The 17,547-nt window shown below is 37.8% G+C and overlaps 1 protein-coding gene across 1 annotated transcript in view; it reads right to left on the bottom strand.

The window, feature by feature from the left end:
* The window catches only part of LOC115217594 (carbonic anhydrase 7-like), a 48,208-nt gene extending 31,388 nt beyond the window's left edge, over positions 1–16,820 (bottom strand). The window contains exons 1-4 of the mRNA XM_036507354.1: positions 16,324–16,820; positions 13,209–13,226; positions 10,904–11,068; positions 2,428–2,573 (exon numbers count right to left, since the gene is read on the bottom strand). Coding sequence (XP_036363247.1) covers positions 2,428–2,573; positions 10,904–11,068; positions 13,209–13,226; positions 16,324–16,399 — 405 coding nt within the window. The 5' untranslated portion in view covers positions 16,400–16,820. The remainder of the gene's footprint in view (positions 1–2,427; positions 2,574–10,903; positions 11,069–13,208; positions 13,227–16,323) is intronic.
* Positions 16,821–17,547: the final 727 nt, after the last annotated feature.

Genomic DNA, 17,547 nt, shown 5'->3' with positions numbered 1-17,547 from the left:
CCTGTTTTTTTTCACAAGATTCTTGTATTTGAACAGTTCGGCCATTGATATATCCAATATCATCATTTTGCCGACCACAGCGGCTGAAAAACTTGGTTTCTCTTTTGGCACTTGTTTTACATATTCATTTTCATTATTATTTGACTTTTCCACCTCCGGGAAATCTTCTTTTGACAGTAAATTGTATTCCACAGCAAAAAAATTTTCACAGAAAGCAAATTTCACAAAAATGATTTTTTTTTTCAAAGATAATGTTTGACAGAAATAATTTTTGCCAAAAATAATGTTAATCAAAAATAATCTTTACCCTGCAAAAGGTAGAAATTAAACTTCCAATCACAGTTGTTGCCAACAATATTCCAAAATTTCAGAATTTATCGCTCTTATCTGTCTTTTCTTCCGCCATGTTCCCTTTTTCGTTTCTGCTGCATTTTCCGGCTTTTCGTTTCTTCCTTTTACCACTTTCGTAGCTTTTTGGGGAGGGGCTTCGTTGTCTTTCTTTTTCGTGCACTTCGAGCGGACGTGGCCCTTTTCTCCCCATTTGACGCAACGAGGCCTACGTCCCTCAATGGCTACTCTTATGGTTAGCCGTTCTCTTACAAAGATCCTATCGGGAAAATTTTCTAGTGCTTTGTTTGACGTTTGAACGACAAGAAGTTGACAGTTTCTTTTTTTCTTATTTGCAATATCGAAACCGCCTCCTCCACGTCGTAAAGGATCGCCGCTGCTATCCACATAACCTCATAACCAGCCGGCATCTCATCTACCGTAATTTTCAACGTTCTGCGACCCAAGTATGTGGGTAACAGAATTATTTCCTCGTTTCTTAAGGTTTCCGTGTAGACCTCCTTCGCTACGTTCGCTGATCTTGCAACAAGCAAAAAGGCTGGTTCTAAAATCTCTCTAAGAGATGAACGCAGTAGTTGTACTAGCAGGTGATGGTCATAGCCACTTTAACATGGCTGTTCCGTTCGAACGGACTTTACTACGATTTTTTAACCCCAAGAGGACATCTCCAGCTGGTTAACGATGCACAGCTTCATCCGATATATTGCGAGCAAGGGAGCGAATCCCTACCACCTTCTAGCGACGGGCTCTCAAAACAGTTGCGCTTTGTCAGTCATAATACTGATGTTGTAAATCTAGCAGAACATACTACCTTCATTCCTGTCCAGTCTACACATGTCCTTCGCATTCGGAGCCCATGACTCACACTCATGTAGTACAGCCATTCTCACATAAGCATCATGCAATCTACTTTTCACTCTGAGTGAGAGAAAGAGAAAGAGAGAGAGAGAGAGAGAGAGAGAGAGAATGAGAGAGAGAGAGAGAAAGAGAGAGAGAAAGAGAGAGAGAGAGAGAAAGAGAGAGAGAGAGAGAGAGAGAGAGTCCTTTTGTTATCAACAGAGGTAGTAGCTCTCTGAACTTCTATCCTATATTTATTACAGAAACAATACTTTCAGAGCATCCACTGTCGCTATTAATTTGGTCCCCTAAGTAGCAGAAACTATCTAGTTCCTTGTGCTCTTAGTGCTTATTGTTCTTGCGCATCTGCCACACACAAAAGCGACCTTATCTGTTTATCTACCTGCGATTTCACTGCATCTCTTCTGCGTCCATAGGTTACACTTGGTGCAGCGAATAGAATTACTTTCCACTCCCTTCCTACATATTGAGACAGCCATTTTCCTGACGGAAAGAGAGTTTTATCTGCTTTTTTTTTGTTAACAAGAACTTTAGTCTAAGTTAACTAAGTGAACTTCAAGGCCCTTTGATTACGGGTTTTACTTCCAAACCCGGAACTTCTTCTCCAATTCTGCTTCAGATTCTGCATTAAGAGCGAGGTCATCAGCATATAGCAGTTCCCATGGGCATCCAGTTTTGAATTCATCTGTTATGGCCTTGAGAACTATGATGAAAAGTGGACTAAAACTGACTTCTAGTATACTATAGTCAGCACTGTATTCAAGGCCGACTCTCACCCTACTGACTGCACCTCCGTATATGACTTGTACGGCTCTAACAAGCTACTCCTTTACTCCAAGCTTCCTTAGAGATCACCAGATAAGAGAGTGGGGAACCCTGTTGAAAGCTTTCTCCAGGTCGATGAAGGCTAAGTACAATGGTTTACTTTTAGCCAAATACTTTTCTTGCAGCTGTCTCACTAGGAAGATGGCATCTGTGGCACTCTTCCCGAGAACCAAACTAAACTGCATCTCATCCAGTATATGTATATATTATTCTTATACAAGATTGTTGTTAATAATGAATTTGTACTCTACAAAGTACAGAGTAAAATTATGTTTATTATCACTGAACATAAAAACAAACATACACATACACACAATTATACACATAAAAAAATATGCACTTACACAAGCATACACTTGTATGCTCACAATATCAACAATTGTAAGGTTCACCTACCTCCATGGGGTACCGTTTTCCATTAAGCATATGTTCTGATCCCACGATATCGTTCATTCCCCAGTGGAAGTGAACCTGGTGCGCTATATACCTTCCATCTAATTCTCCACCAGAGACAATACCCTCACTCTTCACTTCTATGGCCACTGCAAAACAATAAGGTTTTGTAGAGGGACACGTTGTGATGTAATGTAGTAATGTATAGTGTATAAGAGGGTGCTGAAACATTTCTGGTTGGAGGCCCAGCTTTCCGAGTTCTTTTACAGAGCTTAGAAAAACTGAAGGACCACTGCAATAAATAAGAGGGAAATATGTTGAAAAAAAATTAATTAACTGATCCTCCTGTATTTTCTTTTATCCAAGCCCAGGAACGGTTCAGCAACCCTTCGTATAAAGTGTATAAGAATTGCCGAAGTTGTTAGAGGTGTTGGAATGAATGCTTGGTCTGTTTGTTCCAGCTCTCTGCGCTCTGAGTTCAAATCCTACTGATTTGCTTTTCATTATTTCTATTTGGATTGTTAAATGAACCGCAATTTAGCACTGGGTTTGACTCTTAATCATCTCTGTCTTCTTCACTTTCTCTCTATCACACACACTCTCTGGAAGAAATGGGGTTGTGTTCAGGTTCAGTGTGAGGCGGAATGAGATGAATGGGCACTGCTCGCTGGGTATAGAAATCGTTTTGGTAACAGTACATTTTGGAACTGGAGGCAAACACGCACATTCATACATAAATGCATGCGCAAGCAGAAATATGTGCATACTAATAGAATGAATGAGCAAGATATATATGTATGTATATATATATATATATATATTATATAGAGGGCATTCTTACACATAAATGCCTCACACTAAGAGGGACATAAGTCATTTCTACCAAAAATTTCACTAATCATACCTGATAATTTCTTGTTAAGATTCCTTATTAAGAAGTTATCCTTAATTGTTAAATTTATATATATATATTATATATATATATATATATATATATAGAGAGAGAGAGAGAGAGAGAGAGAGAGAGAGAGAGAGAGAATTTATTAAGTGGACACGATTGTTTTCATTCAAAGAATAGACCCAAAGTCTTCTCTGCGTGAAACCCTCACCAGCAACATCTTGTACAGCCCCCCCCCCCCCCACCACCACCACCATTCTCTTCCTCGGGAAGTACCTCAATTACCGATGTTACCTATAGGCACGTTGTATGAAGCGACTGAGGCAAAGCTGCCAAGACCTCCATCTGTCGAACGAAGAAAATCCTGGAGGACAGTCTGGGTTGGAGGATTGTCGCCTAAGTGGTACAAATGTTTCATCTACAAGGAGTAAGAGATCTAGGTTCAATCGGGGAGGCCTATACACGTGGGGCCCTGGAATGTTCTCCCTCTGAGTGATAATTCCGGTCTTCCTCTGATGTCTTTGCTAGTTGCTGTGTCGGCTCTATCTTAGATGCCTCGGCCACCGAAGGGCGACATATCAACCGGTGGTTACACCTACTACTGGCCTGGGTGCTTTGATGGATGGCATGCCGGTGGAGTAGTAGTCGAAGTGACTGACTGGCTGGTTCCAAAGGTATTAGGTGTAACACCTAGCAACGAGTGGCTGGGGATTCGACATTCTCTGGGTGTCATTTCCTTGGCTGGAGTGTATGCTCCGATTACTATGATTGGCAAATCGATGAGGGAGACATTCTCTTGGGTTGAGGAATAATTCATGAGTATTGTTTTCTAATTTAAAAATGCACGCAGAAATAAAACGCATTGGCAAAATATTTTATATTATTTAAAAGAGAATATGTTGGTCTACGAGATATTGTGCTTTGATTTTTTAAATTCTATTGATTTTTGTGTATTTTCAGATCATTAAAATGGAATGTTAAGTAGACAAAACTGAGCATTTTAGACACCATTTGCTTTTCGCTTTTAATTGAGATGTTAAGGCCTCTGAAGCTACTCATGAGATTTGTGCTGTGCATGGAGAAGGAGCAATGACTCAAAGTACTCCCACCGTTGGTTTTCGCGCTTCAAAAATGGGAATTTTGACCTCAAGGATGGATCACACACCGGTCAACCAATTGAGTTCGATGAAGAGCAATTGAATCAACTTCTTAACGAAAATCCACATCAAGCGTCCAAAGAAATAGCGGAGCAGATGGATTGTGATTAAATAAAAAAAAAACTGGTGAACCACCTTCACTCAATGGGCAAGGTTCAGAACTCGGCGCTTGGGTGCCACACACTTTGAGCGAAAATCGCCGCTAGTTTGCTCGCTCGTCATCGCTCAACACATTGGTCACAAACAACGGGGTTTTTTTTTACCACAGTGTCACTGGTGGTGAAAAAAGGTGCCTTTGCCTCAATATGAAGCAGTGAAAAAAAATGGCTCAACCCCGACAAACAAGCGACTCTGCGAGCAAAACAAAACCTTCATCCTTGAAAGACAATTTTGTGTGTATGGTAGGACTGGGAAAGCATATTTCATTACAAACTGCTTGAGCGCAACCAAACACTCAATGTGTAGCTCCACATTCAACAAAGCAATTCAGTAAAAAAGACCGAACAGGCAAAATGGCGTTCTTCTGCAACACGACAACATCCGTCCTCACATCGCAAATATGACCAAAGCTGCAATTCAAGAACTCAAACGGGAAGTGGTGCCTCACCCTCCATATTCTCCACACCCGTGCAAGTATGGACCTCAGAGCTACATTCTATATTGTATATATTAGAAGCATTAGTACCGCTATTTCTATTTTCTACGTCACCATTAATATCATTATTCACATTGCAGGGCTTTAAGTTAGAGTTGACATTAACATTATTATTATTACTACCTCTTGCTAATTTAATATTCTTTCTATTTAACTTTGCTATGATGGTACCTATATTGGGGAGAGTAGAGTATGAGATTCTAATGTTGAAAATTGGTATACATACACAGTTTATCTATCCTGGTTATAATATCATTTTTAGTAATCTTAAATTTTATCTTCATACAACATAACAACATTGCTTATATACAATCATCCATTGTACCCCATGATAATTTCCTCTGTATTAACATCATAGGTTTTATTAGCATTTTCCCCCTTTAACTCGTAATTAACATCTTGATTTAGGGTCTTTCCATACCCAGCCTCCTTTATAGACAATTACTTACATATTTCCTCAAATCCTGACCATATTTATGACCATACCCAACTATAAGCTGTCAACTCACTCTGTCATTCTATTCCAAACAGACACTGTCCTCTAGCCTTAGATTTGATAGTTGATAAAAAAGACTAATAAATTAAAAATGAATCACAAGCTATGACCCTAACAAACTTCATACAGTCCTTAGAAATATAGTATATTTTAAGCTACAGTAGTAGCAACATGGACGTTTCCCCTCTTCTTACTCTATTAGAGAATTTAAGTAAAATTATATTAATGTGTCCAACTAATTAAAAAATTCTATTTATTTATGCAGCTAAGGATAGCCCTGCATTTAAATTGATGGAATGATTGCATTGTTCAATTAAATACAGCCACTTGAAACGGTCGTACCACATCACCTCTTGATATCCTGTTGATTATTTTGATTTTATTCACCTTACTTTGAGTCGTACGGTCAATACCGCACTGACTTGGTGCTTCAACTTAAGTACCTAATTCAACTGAATCTCAATTATTTCCTATATATATATATATATATATATATATATATACTAGCAGAGATACCCGGCATTGCCCGTGTTACATGCAATTGAAGAATTACACTTTTCTGTTATATTTTCTGCAATGAACTGGAATACCTATGTTTCGAATTTCATCAAAATTGCAGATGAGGGTTATTTCCCTCTTTACACACCCTAAAAAATTATAATCGTGCTACATGTATCCCATACTACTGATTTTTATGCGCAGATTCCAAAATTCCAGTCTTATAGAACCTGTTAAAAGGATTTTGCTCGTGAAAAATGGAGGTCATGGAGATCTAAAATGTGAGAGTTAAGGCTCCTATTGGGGGTGGGTATCTTATTGTGAACCAGAGAAGTTGAATTGTTGAGAATCTTTTTAACTTGGGTCTTATATCTATTGTTTGAATTTCTTTAAAATAGGAAATATATGTTCACTTGTAAAAGAGAGCAAAGCTACAGGAAACCAAAAGACAAATGATTACAATAAGCAGTCAGTTACCCTACCCTAATCGTTACCACTCCCAATGTAGGATTCCTCACCATCCAGGTGACAGGCACAGCCGTAAGGTGCATTATGAATCTATAGCAATTGGAAGGGCGTGACTCAACTGAAATAAACATTAACAACTGTGTGACGTGAGGGCTAAGGAGAAATAAAAGTGTCACCTCTGGAGTTTGCAAATGACCACTATACCGATAGGTAACTGGACAGAATAAATTTACAATCTATAAATATCTTTGAATAACTAGTCACTCATCTGGGGAGGCCTTGAAATCAATGTTATCATCTGGGGACTATGTGTGACCCAGTGATAATAAAAGGAGTGAAAGGAGGTCTGCAACCAAATAACTTTACTCAACACTTTGCAACTGAATCAGTGGAGGCAAAGATGCCTCTCATTTACTTGACAATTTATGCACCACATTGCAGAAATCACAATGTAAGTATATGTCAAAGCAAACTCTTACACTGTTGTATCATTGAATTACAAATAATGCTCATCTTTTATGCTTGGGTGACCCTACAGCTTCCAAGAGTACAACTGTATTCGTCTTTGCTTAGATAAAATGACTAAATTGTGGGCGTTAAGACCCTATGAAGGGGTCTTTCTAACTTGTAAAAAGATGAAATTTTATAAATATGATTTCATTTGTATCAAATATCTATGGTAAAATTTCATCAACAGCAAAAATATATGAATTGTCATGGGGGCTATGGCTCATATGCATAGAATATAATTTCCAAATTTTGTAAACATCCATTCAGTACTTTTGACCTAGTTTTGGATCATAAAAGAAATGACTAAAATTTAGGAGTTAGAATCCTCATGTGAAGTGGAAACTTTGAGAATACGTCTTGATGTGTGTCAGTTAACCATGGTTGAAATTTCAACATCGAAAATTTATGAATTTTCATGGGGGTTCTGCCCCCTATAAGCCATCTGAAATTCAAACCAAACATATTGCATTATACCCGCCCTTATGCATTGAATCTAAGTTTCAAATATCATAAGGATCCATTCAGTAATTTTGGTCCATAAAATTGTATGAAACATACGGCATTACCCTTCTCTCTAGGCTTGGATTTTGTGTTCCAAATTTCATTATGATCGGTGAATATGAGACACTGCCTAGTGCTTTTTTATTTTGATAAGCCTGGTACTTATTTTATCAGTTTCTTCTTATGAAACCAGTAAGTTATGGGGATGTAAATAAACAAACAGCAATTGTGAAGCAGTGATGAGGGAGAAACACAAAGATTCACACATAGACTTACATATATACATACATATATATACGATTGATTTCTTTCAGTTTCTGTCTACAAAATCCACTGACAAGGCTTTGGTTGGTCTGAGGCTATAGCAGAAGATACATACCAAGTCACCACACAATGGGACCGAACCCAGGACCATGTGTTTTAGAATGAAGATTGTTACCACACAGCTACACTGCACCTATGTATATGTGTACGTGTGTGTATGGGTGTATATATGTATATATATATATATATGTGTGTGTGTCTGTGTGTGTGTACATATTACAAGTACATCTATATATATATATATATATATATATATATATATATATACATCTACACATATACATGTATACATATACATCTGTATCTATAGAAATACATCTATACATATCCATCTATACAAATACATGTACACATATACATCTCTATACCACAATATAGACAGATACAGGTCAGTGAGCACATTAATATGCTAAGAACCTTAAACCAAACTTCCTAATTTTCCCTTTTTATCAATGTTCCCAGAACACCTCAGGACAGCAAAGATTAAATAAAGAGGCAACTTTCATTAAGAAGTATCAACCACAACTTAACGTGAACACTCAACTTAATACAGGGCACTACTAACCTTACTAATAACAATAATCCCACTGATCCTTATACGTCCCATATACCATTCACATTCTAGTAATAATATCTACCTTAAATGCATCACTTTCAGAACTGCTTACCTCCCTTGCATGCAATGTTTTCACTCAGGTACTATTAGACCCAACACCGTTTCGAAATCGGTGTTGATTCAAAGTCAGTGATCAGCTCTGACGAAACCGGTATGACTTTCTATATTGACTCATAATAATGATCTTTATACTTCTTAATTCCACCTCAAATCATTTATTTGTATGTGTATATGTTTGTTTTTATTTTAACAAAAGCCAGTACTTTTATACCCAGAGTGCATTTTTGTGTTTCTTTTTACTTTTCCTCTCTCTCTCTCTCGCTTTCTTCCAAAAATTTAATGCCCTTAATTTGGATTTTTGGGGCTTACTAATTTTGAATAGTCTTGAGTGTAACAGGCCGAAACTGTGTAATGATGATTGGAAGCTTGATTGAAAAATAGAAAGCCACGAATGTTCCGTCCTGGTTTTCCTGTCTGTCTTTGTATCGTCCATCTGTATATTTTTATTGTTGTCTTTTACGTTCTTGTTCCGATTTTTGGATTTATATATACATATAGCTGCGTACGTACACCTTTTGCTCAGCTTGTAAGTGTATATCTAAATTCTGTACGACTTTCTTCTTCCTTTACTCTTTTCTTTTCCTCGCTCCCCCTCTCTCACATTTCTTGGCATTCTCTTTCTTTAATGTCTCTACTTTCCTCTGTTATCTCCCTTGTACTTTTCCCTCTGTCCCTACTCCCCCCTCTCTCTCTCTCTCGTTTGCTCTCTAGTTCCTTCCCTAATACTTCACCCCCTCTGCTCCCTACCTCTCTCTGTTCCTCCCACGTGCTCCATGCTCGGCCTAGCATGATCTTTCTTGGCCTGATCGCCGCTCGCAGAACACATGTTTCCTGAGTTTCATCTATGTTTGTTGCCGTAAGGTTTCCACTTCACACGCCAGCTTAACTTAACTTCTTTTAGTCGAAAGACACCTGTTGTTATTCTTGTTGTTTGTATTTGTAATCGTGTAACATTTTCTCCGTTTTCTCGTTTTTTTCATTTTGCTCGTGTTGTCGCTCGCTTTCTTCCAAAAATTTGATGTCCTCAGCTTAGATTTTTGAAGTCCAGCGCCAAAGCACCTAAACGTAGAGTTGTCGAAACAGGTTGTGTGTCCAGTTATCCGCACCACATCGTCCATGTCCAAGCAACTGCTCTCAGTGTTCTCATTCCTATACTTGCCCCCTTTTAAAGCCTAACCAGGCTCATGGGCCCGGTTTCCCGGTTTCAATGGCGTATGTGTTCCCCAGCTGGATGGGACGCCAGTCCATCGCAACGTTACTCATTTTTGCCAGCTGAGTGGACTGGAGCAACGTGAAATGAAGTGTTTTGCTCAAGAACACAACGCGTCGCCCGGTCCAGGAATCGAAATCACAGTTTTACGATCATGATGCTGACACCTTAACCACTAAGCCACGTGCCTCCACTCTCATTCCTATAGCAGTACTGGATATAGTAGTCATCATATAGCACAGCAATTTCAGTTTAAGAATTTTTTTTTTAATGTTTTAGTGGCCCTATCGACACGTTCTTAATGAAAACAATCAGGAAAAGTAGCATGTAGTGTGTACATGTATAAAAGGCTGCTTATATTTCATTGGGAATATACGATGAAATATTTCCACCGTCGATAAAGGAACCTCAACACAGTCACATTAGAAACAGCAGAAAAATATTCCTCGAATCACCATGCGCTTAATAGAAATAGAAAAACTCATTGCATAATGAACAATGTAATGAGTTTTAGATAAACGAACAGAAGAGATAGTCACAGATGGTCATCGATCAGCTTGACTTGGATTCATCTGGGATTAAACAACTTCGTCATCATCAAAAACAGCGACAAAGACGACGACGACGACAACAACAACGGCAGCAGCAACAACAGTGGAGGTGAAATGGCCTAGTGGTTAAGGCAGCGGACTCGCGGTCGGAGGATCGCGGTTTCGATTCCCAGACCGGGCGTTGTGTGTGTTTATTGAGCGAAAACACCTAAAGCTCCACGAGGCTCCGGCAGGGGGTGTTGGCGACCCCTGTTGTACTCTTTCGCTCCAACTTTCTCTCACTCTTTCTTCCTGTTTCTTGTACCCGACCTCCTACGCAGCCGCTGAGACTGGATGCGCATTCATCGATCCGTCGATGCTCTCGGTGTTGGGGGTTGACCGGCTTTCTCTTCTGCGTATTCTTACGAATAGCAAAGGACCACGTTTCGGACTTCTCCCACTACAGTGGCGCGATCTTGCGAGCTCTGGGACGAAGACCGCTTCGCTCAACAAACAAACAAAGCAGCAACAACAACCACAACAACAACGATAGTACCTGTATGTCCTATGTTCTTTAACGTTACATTGTGCATGATGTCAACGTATCCCTCAAAAAGCAAATCTTTGCTTTCCTTGTAGCTAGTCAATTTATGCTCAATGGCGACTGGAGATTGTAATTTACCACCACAGTCCGGATATTGTTTCACCCAATACTTGCTTTCTGGAGAAAAAAAAAAAAGAAAAGAAAAGAAGTCGTTAGCAAAATATAACGAACCATTTGTATTTTCTTCTCTCTCTCTACCTCTTTCTTTGTCTCTCTCTTTCTTTATCTCTCTCTCTTTCTCTCTCACTCTCCCTTGCGTGCACACACACAGACACACAGATACACACACACATACATATGTGTGTGTGTGTGTGAGTGTGTGTGAGGAAGCGATTAGTTTAATGATTAGGGGCGTCGCTACTCATGACCGTAAAATTGTGGTTTTGATTCCTGGGCCAGACAACTTATTATGTTCTTCAGGAAAACACTTCATTTCACATTACCCCAGTTCACTCAGCTACCAAAATGATCACTCACTCCTCTGATGGAACTGCGCTGTTCAAGTAGAGAATAAATACGCCACAGAACCCGGTTACCGGCCTTATGAGCCTATGACTCGAGAAGGATCTTTGTTCCTTTTGATATATATATATGGCAAATGAAAGACGGTAGATGGAATATACGAGAATTTATTAATCACGACAATTATTTCGACACATCTAGTATCAATCCCTCATAGGTGCGAGTCTCAACAACTGGTTAAAGGAGCATCCGGCAGTGCATATGTATCTCATCGGGTGATAAATAGACACAACTCGTTAAAATAACAGTTCTGCAACGTAATTTCTCATTTTGTAGAAAGAAAAGCAGCTAGACTGAACCCAGAACCATGTGGTTGGAAAGCAAGCTTCATACCACGCCTGCGCTTGCACAACCACACATGCGCCTCACATGTATAAGGTTGTTATGACCTAGAGAGTGACCGTTGTTTCACACCTTTAAAGCGCTTAGCTGTATAGGCGACCCGTCAGACTCAGACGACCGCTGGCACATAACATCTCTACAACTGGCGAGAGGAATATATCATGGTCAGTTAATTTTTAAACAAAACAATTCCAAGCGGGGTTATCTCCCTCAGATCTGTTCCAATTATGTCCACGACAGGCCTGCCGGAGATGGCTGAAGATGACAGCATTTCCCTAGTTGGCAAATGGAGAATTCCATGTTTCCAATAAGAATTTTGTCTGATGAGGGTACAGACATAATACCCCTTTTCTGGAGATTAAAAAGGTCCTCGGATCACGTGAGCTTTTCTGGCTTCTTGTTCTTTCGGCCAAGCAAAGCTTGTATCGTTTGTTACCTTTGAAGTACGGCCCAGGTTGTTCTAGGAGACTCCATTTAATCATGTATAGCGTGCCCTCCTCTTTTAAACGCCATACGTAGCTGGCCAGCAATGTTATGTTGCGCCTCTCTGGTATCCTAAAGGAGGACCTATGATTGCTAAGACAATGCTTGAACGGGCTGCCTGTAAGTTCGACATATTTCTATGACTGTGCCCTTGTGCTGTTGATGCTTTCGTTATCGCTGCCGGACCCGTTGCTGGTGCTGCTGTTGCTGTTGTTGGTGCTGCTGCTGCTACCGGCATCGCTGCTGTTGTTGCTGGACGCGATGCTGCTGTCCCAGTTGCTGCCAAACACTGCCGCTTCAATCATTAGTGCCGGTCTCTACCACAGCCCCATACACTACAGTAGGGAGTCAAATTGTATCGACCCTTACTGGGTACACATTGTTAATTCTGCATGAACACCCTGCTTCCGCGCATGGCTTAGGGATGCTCACTAATATTTTTTAACGTTGGGTGCACAACTGAAAGAGACTTAAGTTGTGTCTATTAAACAAACTCTCATATCTATGTGTGAAGTGTTTGACCGCATCTCCAATATCCAGGGTCCTAACACCCACAAAAGGAAGCGCCACCATGACTCACTTTGCTAATAAAATTCTAAGGCGCTTATATACTACGATTGTTTTATCCGTGATCGTTAAAATCAAACATATATACTTTTATTAACACACTCAAGAATATTTATATAATAATAATAATAATAATAATAATAATAATAATAATAATAATAATAATAATAATGTTTGTGTGCTGCTGTCAATAACACACACGTTAACATACACTTGCATACATGCCTTCGCACACATATACACAAACATACAAATACTCGCACAGAAAGGATTTGGCATCGACCAGAAAGTTGTGATTGGACAACAGTCACTAGAGTCAGTAACAGTAAAATATTCCACTTACCGTTGTGATAGTCCCATGCTGTAAAAAAGTAAAACATAAATATTAACTTTCAATGCTTTTGAATCTATGACCTTACGAAAACAACATGGTAAGACTAATAGCTAAATAATTACAATCATATGAATCCGCCTAGTTAAGTTATGTCTATTAAACAAACTCCCATATCTATGTGTGAAGTGTTTGACCGCATCTCCAATATCCAGGGTCCTAACACCCACAAAAGGAAGCGCCACCACGACTCACTTTGCTAATAAAATTCTAAGGCGCTTATATACTACGATTGTTTTATCCGTGATCGTTAAAATCAAACATATATACTTTTATTAACACACTCAAGAATATTTATATAATATAATAATAATAATAATAATAATAATATTAATAATAATAATAATAAGTTGAGCATGTCCCTTAGTGGCTGACGATATGTGCATCTCTGATCACGAGCAGAAGTAGTGGGGGAGCATCATAGCCATGTGTTGAGAGGGATTCTTTGGGGTTTGAATAGTTCACCTCTGGAAACATGGGTGGTTCTTTCAACATCCTTAAACTACCCTTATTCAGGGAGCGTTTGAGCGGGATGGGCTACTCAACCTGAAGAAAATTCTAACTGGGCCCCACCTGCAAGGTCATGTGCTGTTTATCTTGATATGAGATCACCATGTCGCGCACATATGGTTGTGATGCATGTGCCTGGTGTACCTTTATCAGACGGGTAGTCATGATGGGTATATTGGGCTTCGTATATTTTACCCCAGTGTCACTTTGATGGCATGAACTGCTCTCTCACTCAATAATAATAATAATAATAATAATAATGTTTGTGTGCTGCTGTCAATAACACACACGTTAACATACACATGCATACATGCCTTCGCACACATACACACAAACATACAAATACTCGCACAGACACTCGTACACATATACGCATACATTTATTTATTAATAATTCTAATAAGGACAACAAACAGTAACTGAACATGTAACCCGAACGTTAAAAAAAGGCCGACATTGACTTAGAAGCAGCTATTCTGAAAAAGTAAAGCATAATTCAAATATAGTTATAGAACCAATCACACGTAGAAAAATGAAGGAGAATAATCTGGCCTTTAATTTACAAGATCTACTTCATAATTAAGCTTCTCTAAGCTTTTACCGAAAATTTCTTTCCAACTGACAAGCATCGCATAATTATCATAACTCGCTTTACAACAACAAAAAAGGAGAGGCAGATTCTCGTAACCAACCAAGAGCAATTCTGCACAAACATTTACTTACTTTACTAGTTTCCCCAAATTAAAACCCCATGTTTTTCTGTTGTGTCTGGGGAGAGTCATTTTCTTTTTGTGCCTTATAATGTAACATCGCTTGACAGCCGATGCTGGTGTGTTTACGTCTCCGTAACTTAGCGGTTCGGCAAAAGACACCGATAGAATGAGTACTAGGATTACAAAGAATAAGTCCTAGGATCGATTTGCTCGACTAAAGTCATCGAGACAAGTAAAGCGTTCAAATGTGCCAAGGCCGCTGGGAAAGATAAAATTTGGCTAGCGATGTTAAAAGCCTGAAGTAGAGAAAGTATTCTCACCGGTAAAATTTCCATTTATTTCTTATTTTTATTTTCCTAAAATTTTCGTTGCGTCTTGCAACCTTTTCAATAGTCAAGACTATTGAAAAGGTTGCAAGAGTCAAGACTATTGAAAAGGTTGCAAGAGTCAAGACTATTGAAAAGGTTGCAAGAGTCAAGACTATTGAAAAGGTTGTAAGACGCAACGAAAATTTTAGGAAAATAAAAATAAGAAATAAGTGGAAATTTTACCGGTGAGTGTGTTACATTATAAGGCACAAAAAGAAAATGACTTTCCCCAGACACAACAGAATATGCTTCAACATACGAACTCATATAAAGAATCTTGCAAACCAAATCCAAAAAGAGAAAACCCCATGTTAGTTTAGCGAGATACTCCAAATTGTAATTGTATCAACACCAATAGTTGTCTGCTTCAAGAAAACTGACAGGCAAAAGAACTTGTCCATCCATCGTACCACAATAAATGTGAATTTGACCTTGATATTAGTTTAAGCACAAAAAAATAAATTTAATAATACAAACAACAGAAAAACAGATACATTGCTTCTCCAGTTATATATGATTTTTGAAGTCTGTTATCGCTTTTTTTAATATCAATTAAAAACAAGCTATCTTTTACAAAACCATATATACTCGTAATAAAGTATCATGTTTGCTTTAAACCTCAAAGTTATATTATATCCTTTTCTTCAGTCTCCTGCTTCTTGATTGACACTCAGAATATAGTCTCTTCTTCTAGACAACAGGATTTCAAAACACTAAAATACTTTAAACCTTTTATGTTACAAAATAGAAATTTTTATTTTATAACATTTTATTTTTAAGTTTAAAAAGTTATATTGTTTTCCTTATCCCAACAGCTCCTTACCAGCAATCTATATTTCATTCATACTGTGTTTACATTTTATCAGTTAAAATACATTAGAATATGTTTATCTTGATATGAGATCACCATGTCGCGCACATATGGATGTGATGCATGTGCCTGGTGTACCCTTATCAGACGGGTAGTCATGACGGGTATACTGGGCTTCGTATATTTTTGTACGTCAGTGTCACTTTGATAGCATGCACTGCTCTCTCACTCAATAATAATAATAATAATGATAATAATAATAATAATAATAATAATAATAATAATATTTTGTTTTAAATATCTTACTTTTTCTCAAGGTCTTTTAATTCTTTGAAGCAATATAATCTCGTCTTGGCATACTAAAAGTCAGTTTATTAAAATTATTTTTACATGCCTTACTTCTTGGCTTAAATACATAAAAAAAAATTTTCATTTGAGTTCTTTTAATCTAATTTCGTTGACCATTCTTTATATTTTCAACATATTTCATTTACCAGGTTTTTTATTTTATTTATTCATTTATTTATTTATTTATTTATTTATCTATTTGCTTATCGTTTTATATCCTCTGAATGAATGTCTCCAGTATGACAACAGTTTCATAACTGAAATCAATACCCCACACAAACAAAAATAAAAAAATATAATAACAAAATTAGAATTACCTGAGACAAGATGTACAAAGAGCTTTGCAGAAAATGTCGCCATTAGGTAGAGCATCCTAAATGTTTTCTTCTCCATCCTCAGTTCGCTTGCTCAGGAATGTTGGCTGTTGTACTTTGTGTTCTTTTATTATTTTTCTTTCGCGGTTCTTTTCCCCCTCTTTTCTTCTTTTCTTTCTTCTTCACTTCCTTTATTACTTTATGACTGTTTTGTTTCTTTTCCAATTTTTTTATCCTCTTTTTCTACTCACTTTTTGTCTTTTTTGTGTCGGTCTGTCTGTTAGCCAGTCTGTCAAAATTAATATCTTGTTTTGAAAATTTCTGTGTATTTGTTGTTGTATTTTATTTCTTACTACATTAATTATCTGATACAGTTTTCCTTCATTCTCATTTAACAGCTACATAGTTTGTAAACAGAGCTTCAGGAATAGCCCAGTCCCAAGACTATAAAGAATTAAAAAAATATTCTTTGGAATTCTACAATGTATTTTTTTCTGTCTTCCATACACAAAGTACAACCAGTTTCCTTTCTTTTAGACTCCTAGATTATATATAGTAGAACAGAAAGGGGGAAATAATCTAATAGGAAGTAATTTCATTCACACACTTCTGCATATAACTTTTGTGCCCAAATCTTTCGTCTCACATTTACGACGTTTGAGTCATTAAGCATTTATGGCACCTCATATATATATGTGTGTGTGTGTGTGTGTGTGTGTGTGTGTGTGTGTGTGTGTGTGTGTGTACACACAACAGAATAGAAGAAGAGTGACTTGATAAACAGCAAAGGACAATCATATTAGAGGTTGCGAAATTCCGGTCCAGAATTTTTTTAACATTGATTTCACGTTGAGTCCGATTTTGCGATTCATTTGTACCAGTAAAAGTTTATAAAAATGTAACAGTGGTTGAAAGTTTGATAATTTGTAGCCAATCAGAGGATCTGGAGGCTGGCACAAAATGAAAGCAAAACATTACGATGATGAAAGTTGTAAGAGTTTAGCGTTTTTTACTTTCTTCTATCCACTCGTATTTTCTCAAATTTTAATCCGAAAAATTTTTGTAAAATGTACTTTTAATGTTGTTTTAATTTCTGATGACGAATATCAGATTTATTTTCCCGATACTTTAATAATAAAGAAGTTAGAAGCATTTAAAGTTACGTATTTTGAGCCAATGAATTTTAGCCATTGTCCTCAAAGCGGAAGTCAAAACTGTTTATTGTCA

The sequence above is a fragment of the Octopus sinensis genome, linkage group LG11 (assembly GCF_006345805.1).
Source record: "Octopus sinensis linkage group LG11, ASM634580v1, whole genome shotgun sequence".
Taxonomy (NCBI): domain Eukaryota; kingdom Metazoa; phylum Mollusca; class Cephalopoda; order Octopoda; family Octopodidae; genus Octopus; species Octopus sinensis.
Note: the sequence above shows the minus strand (reverse complement) of the source record. Positions and strands in the feature narration are given on the sequence as shown.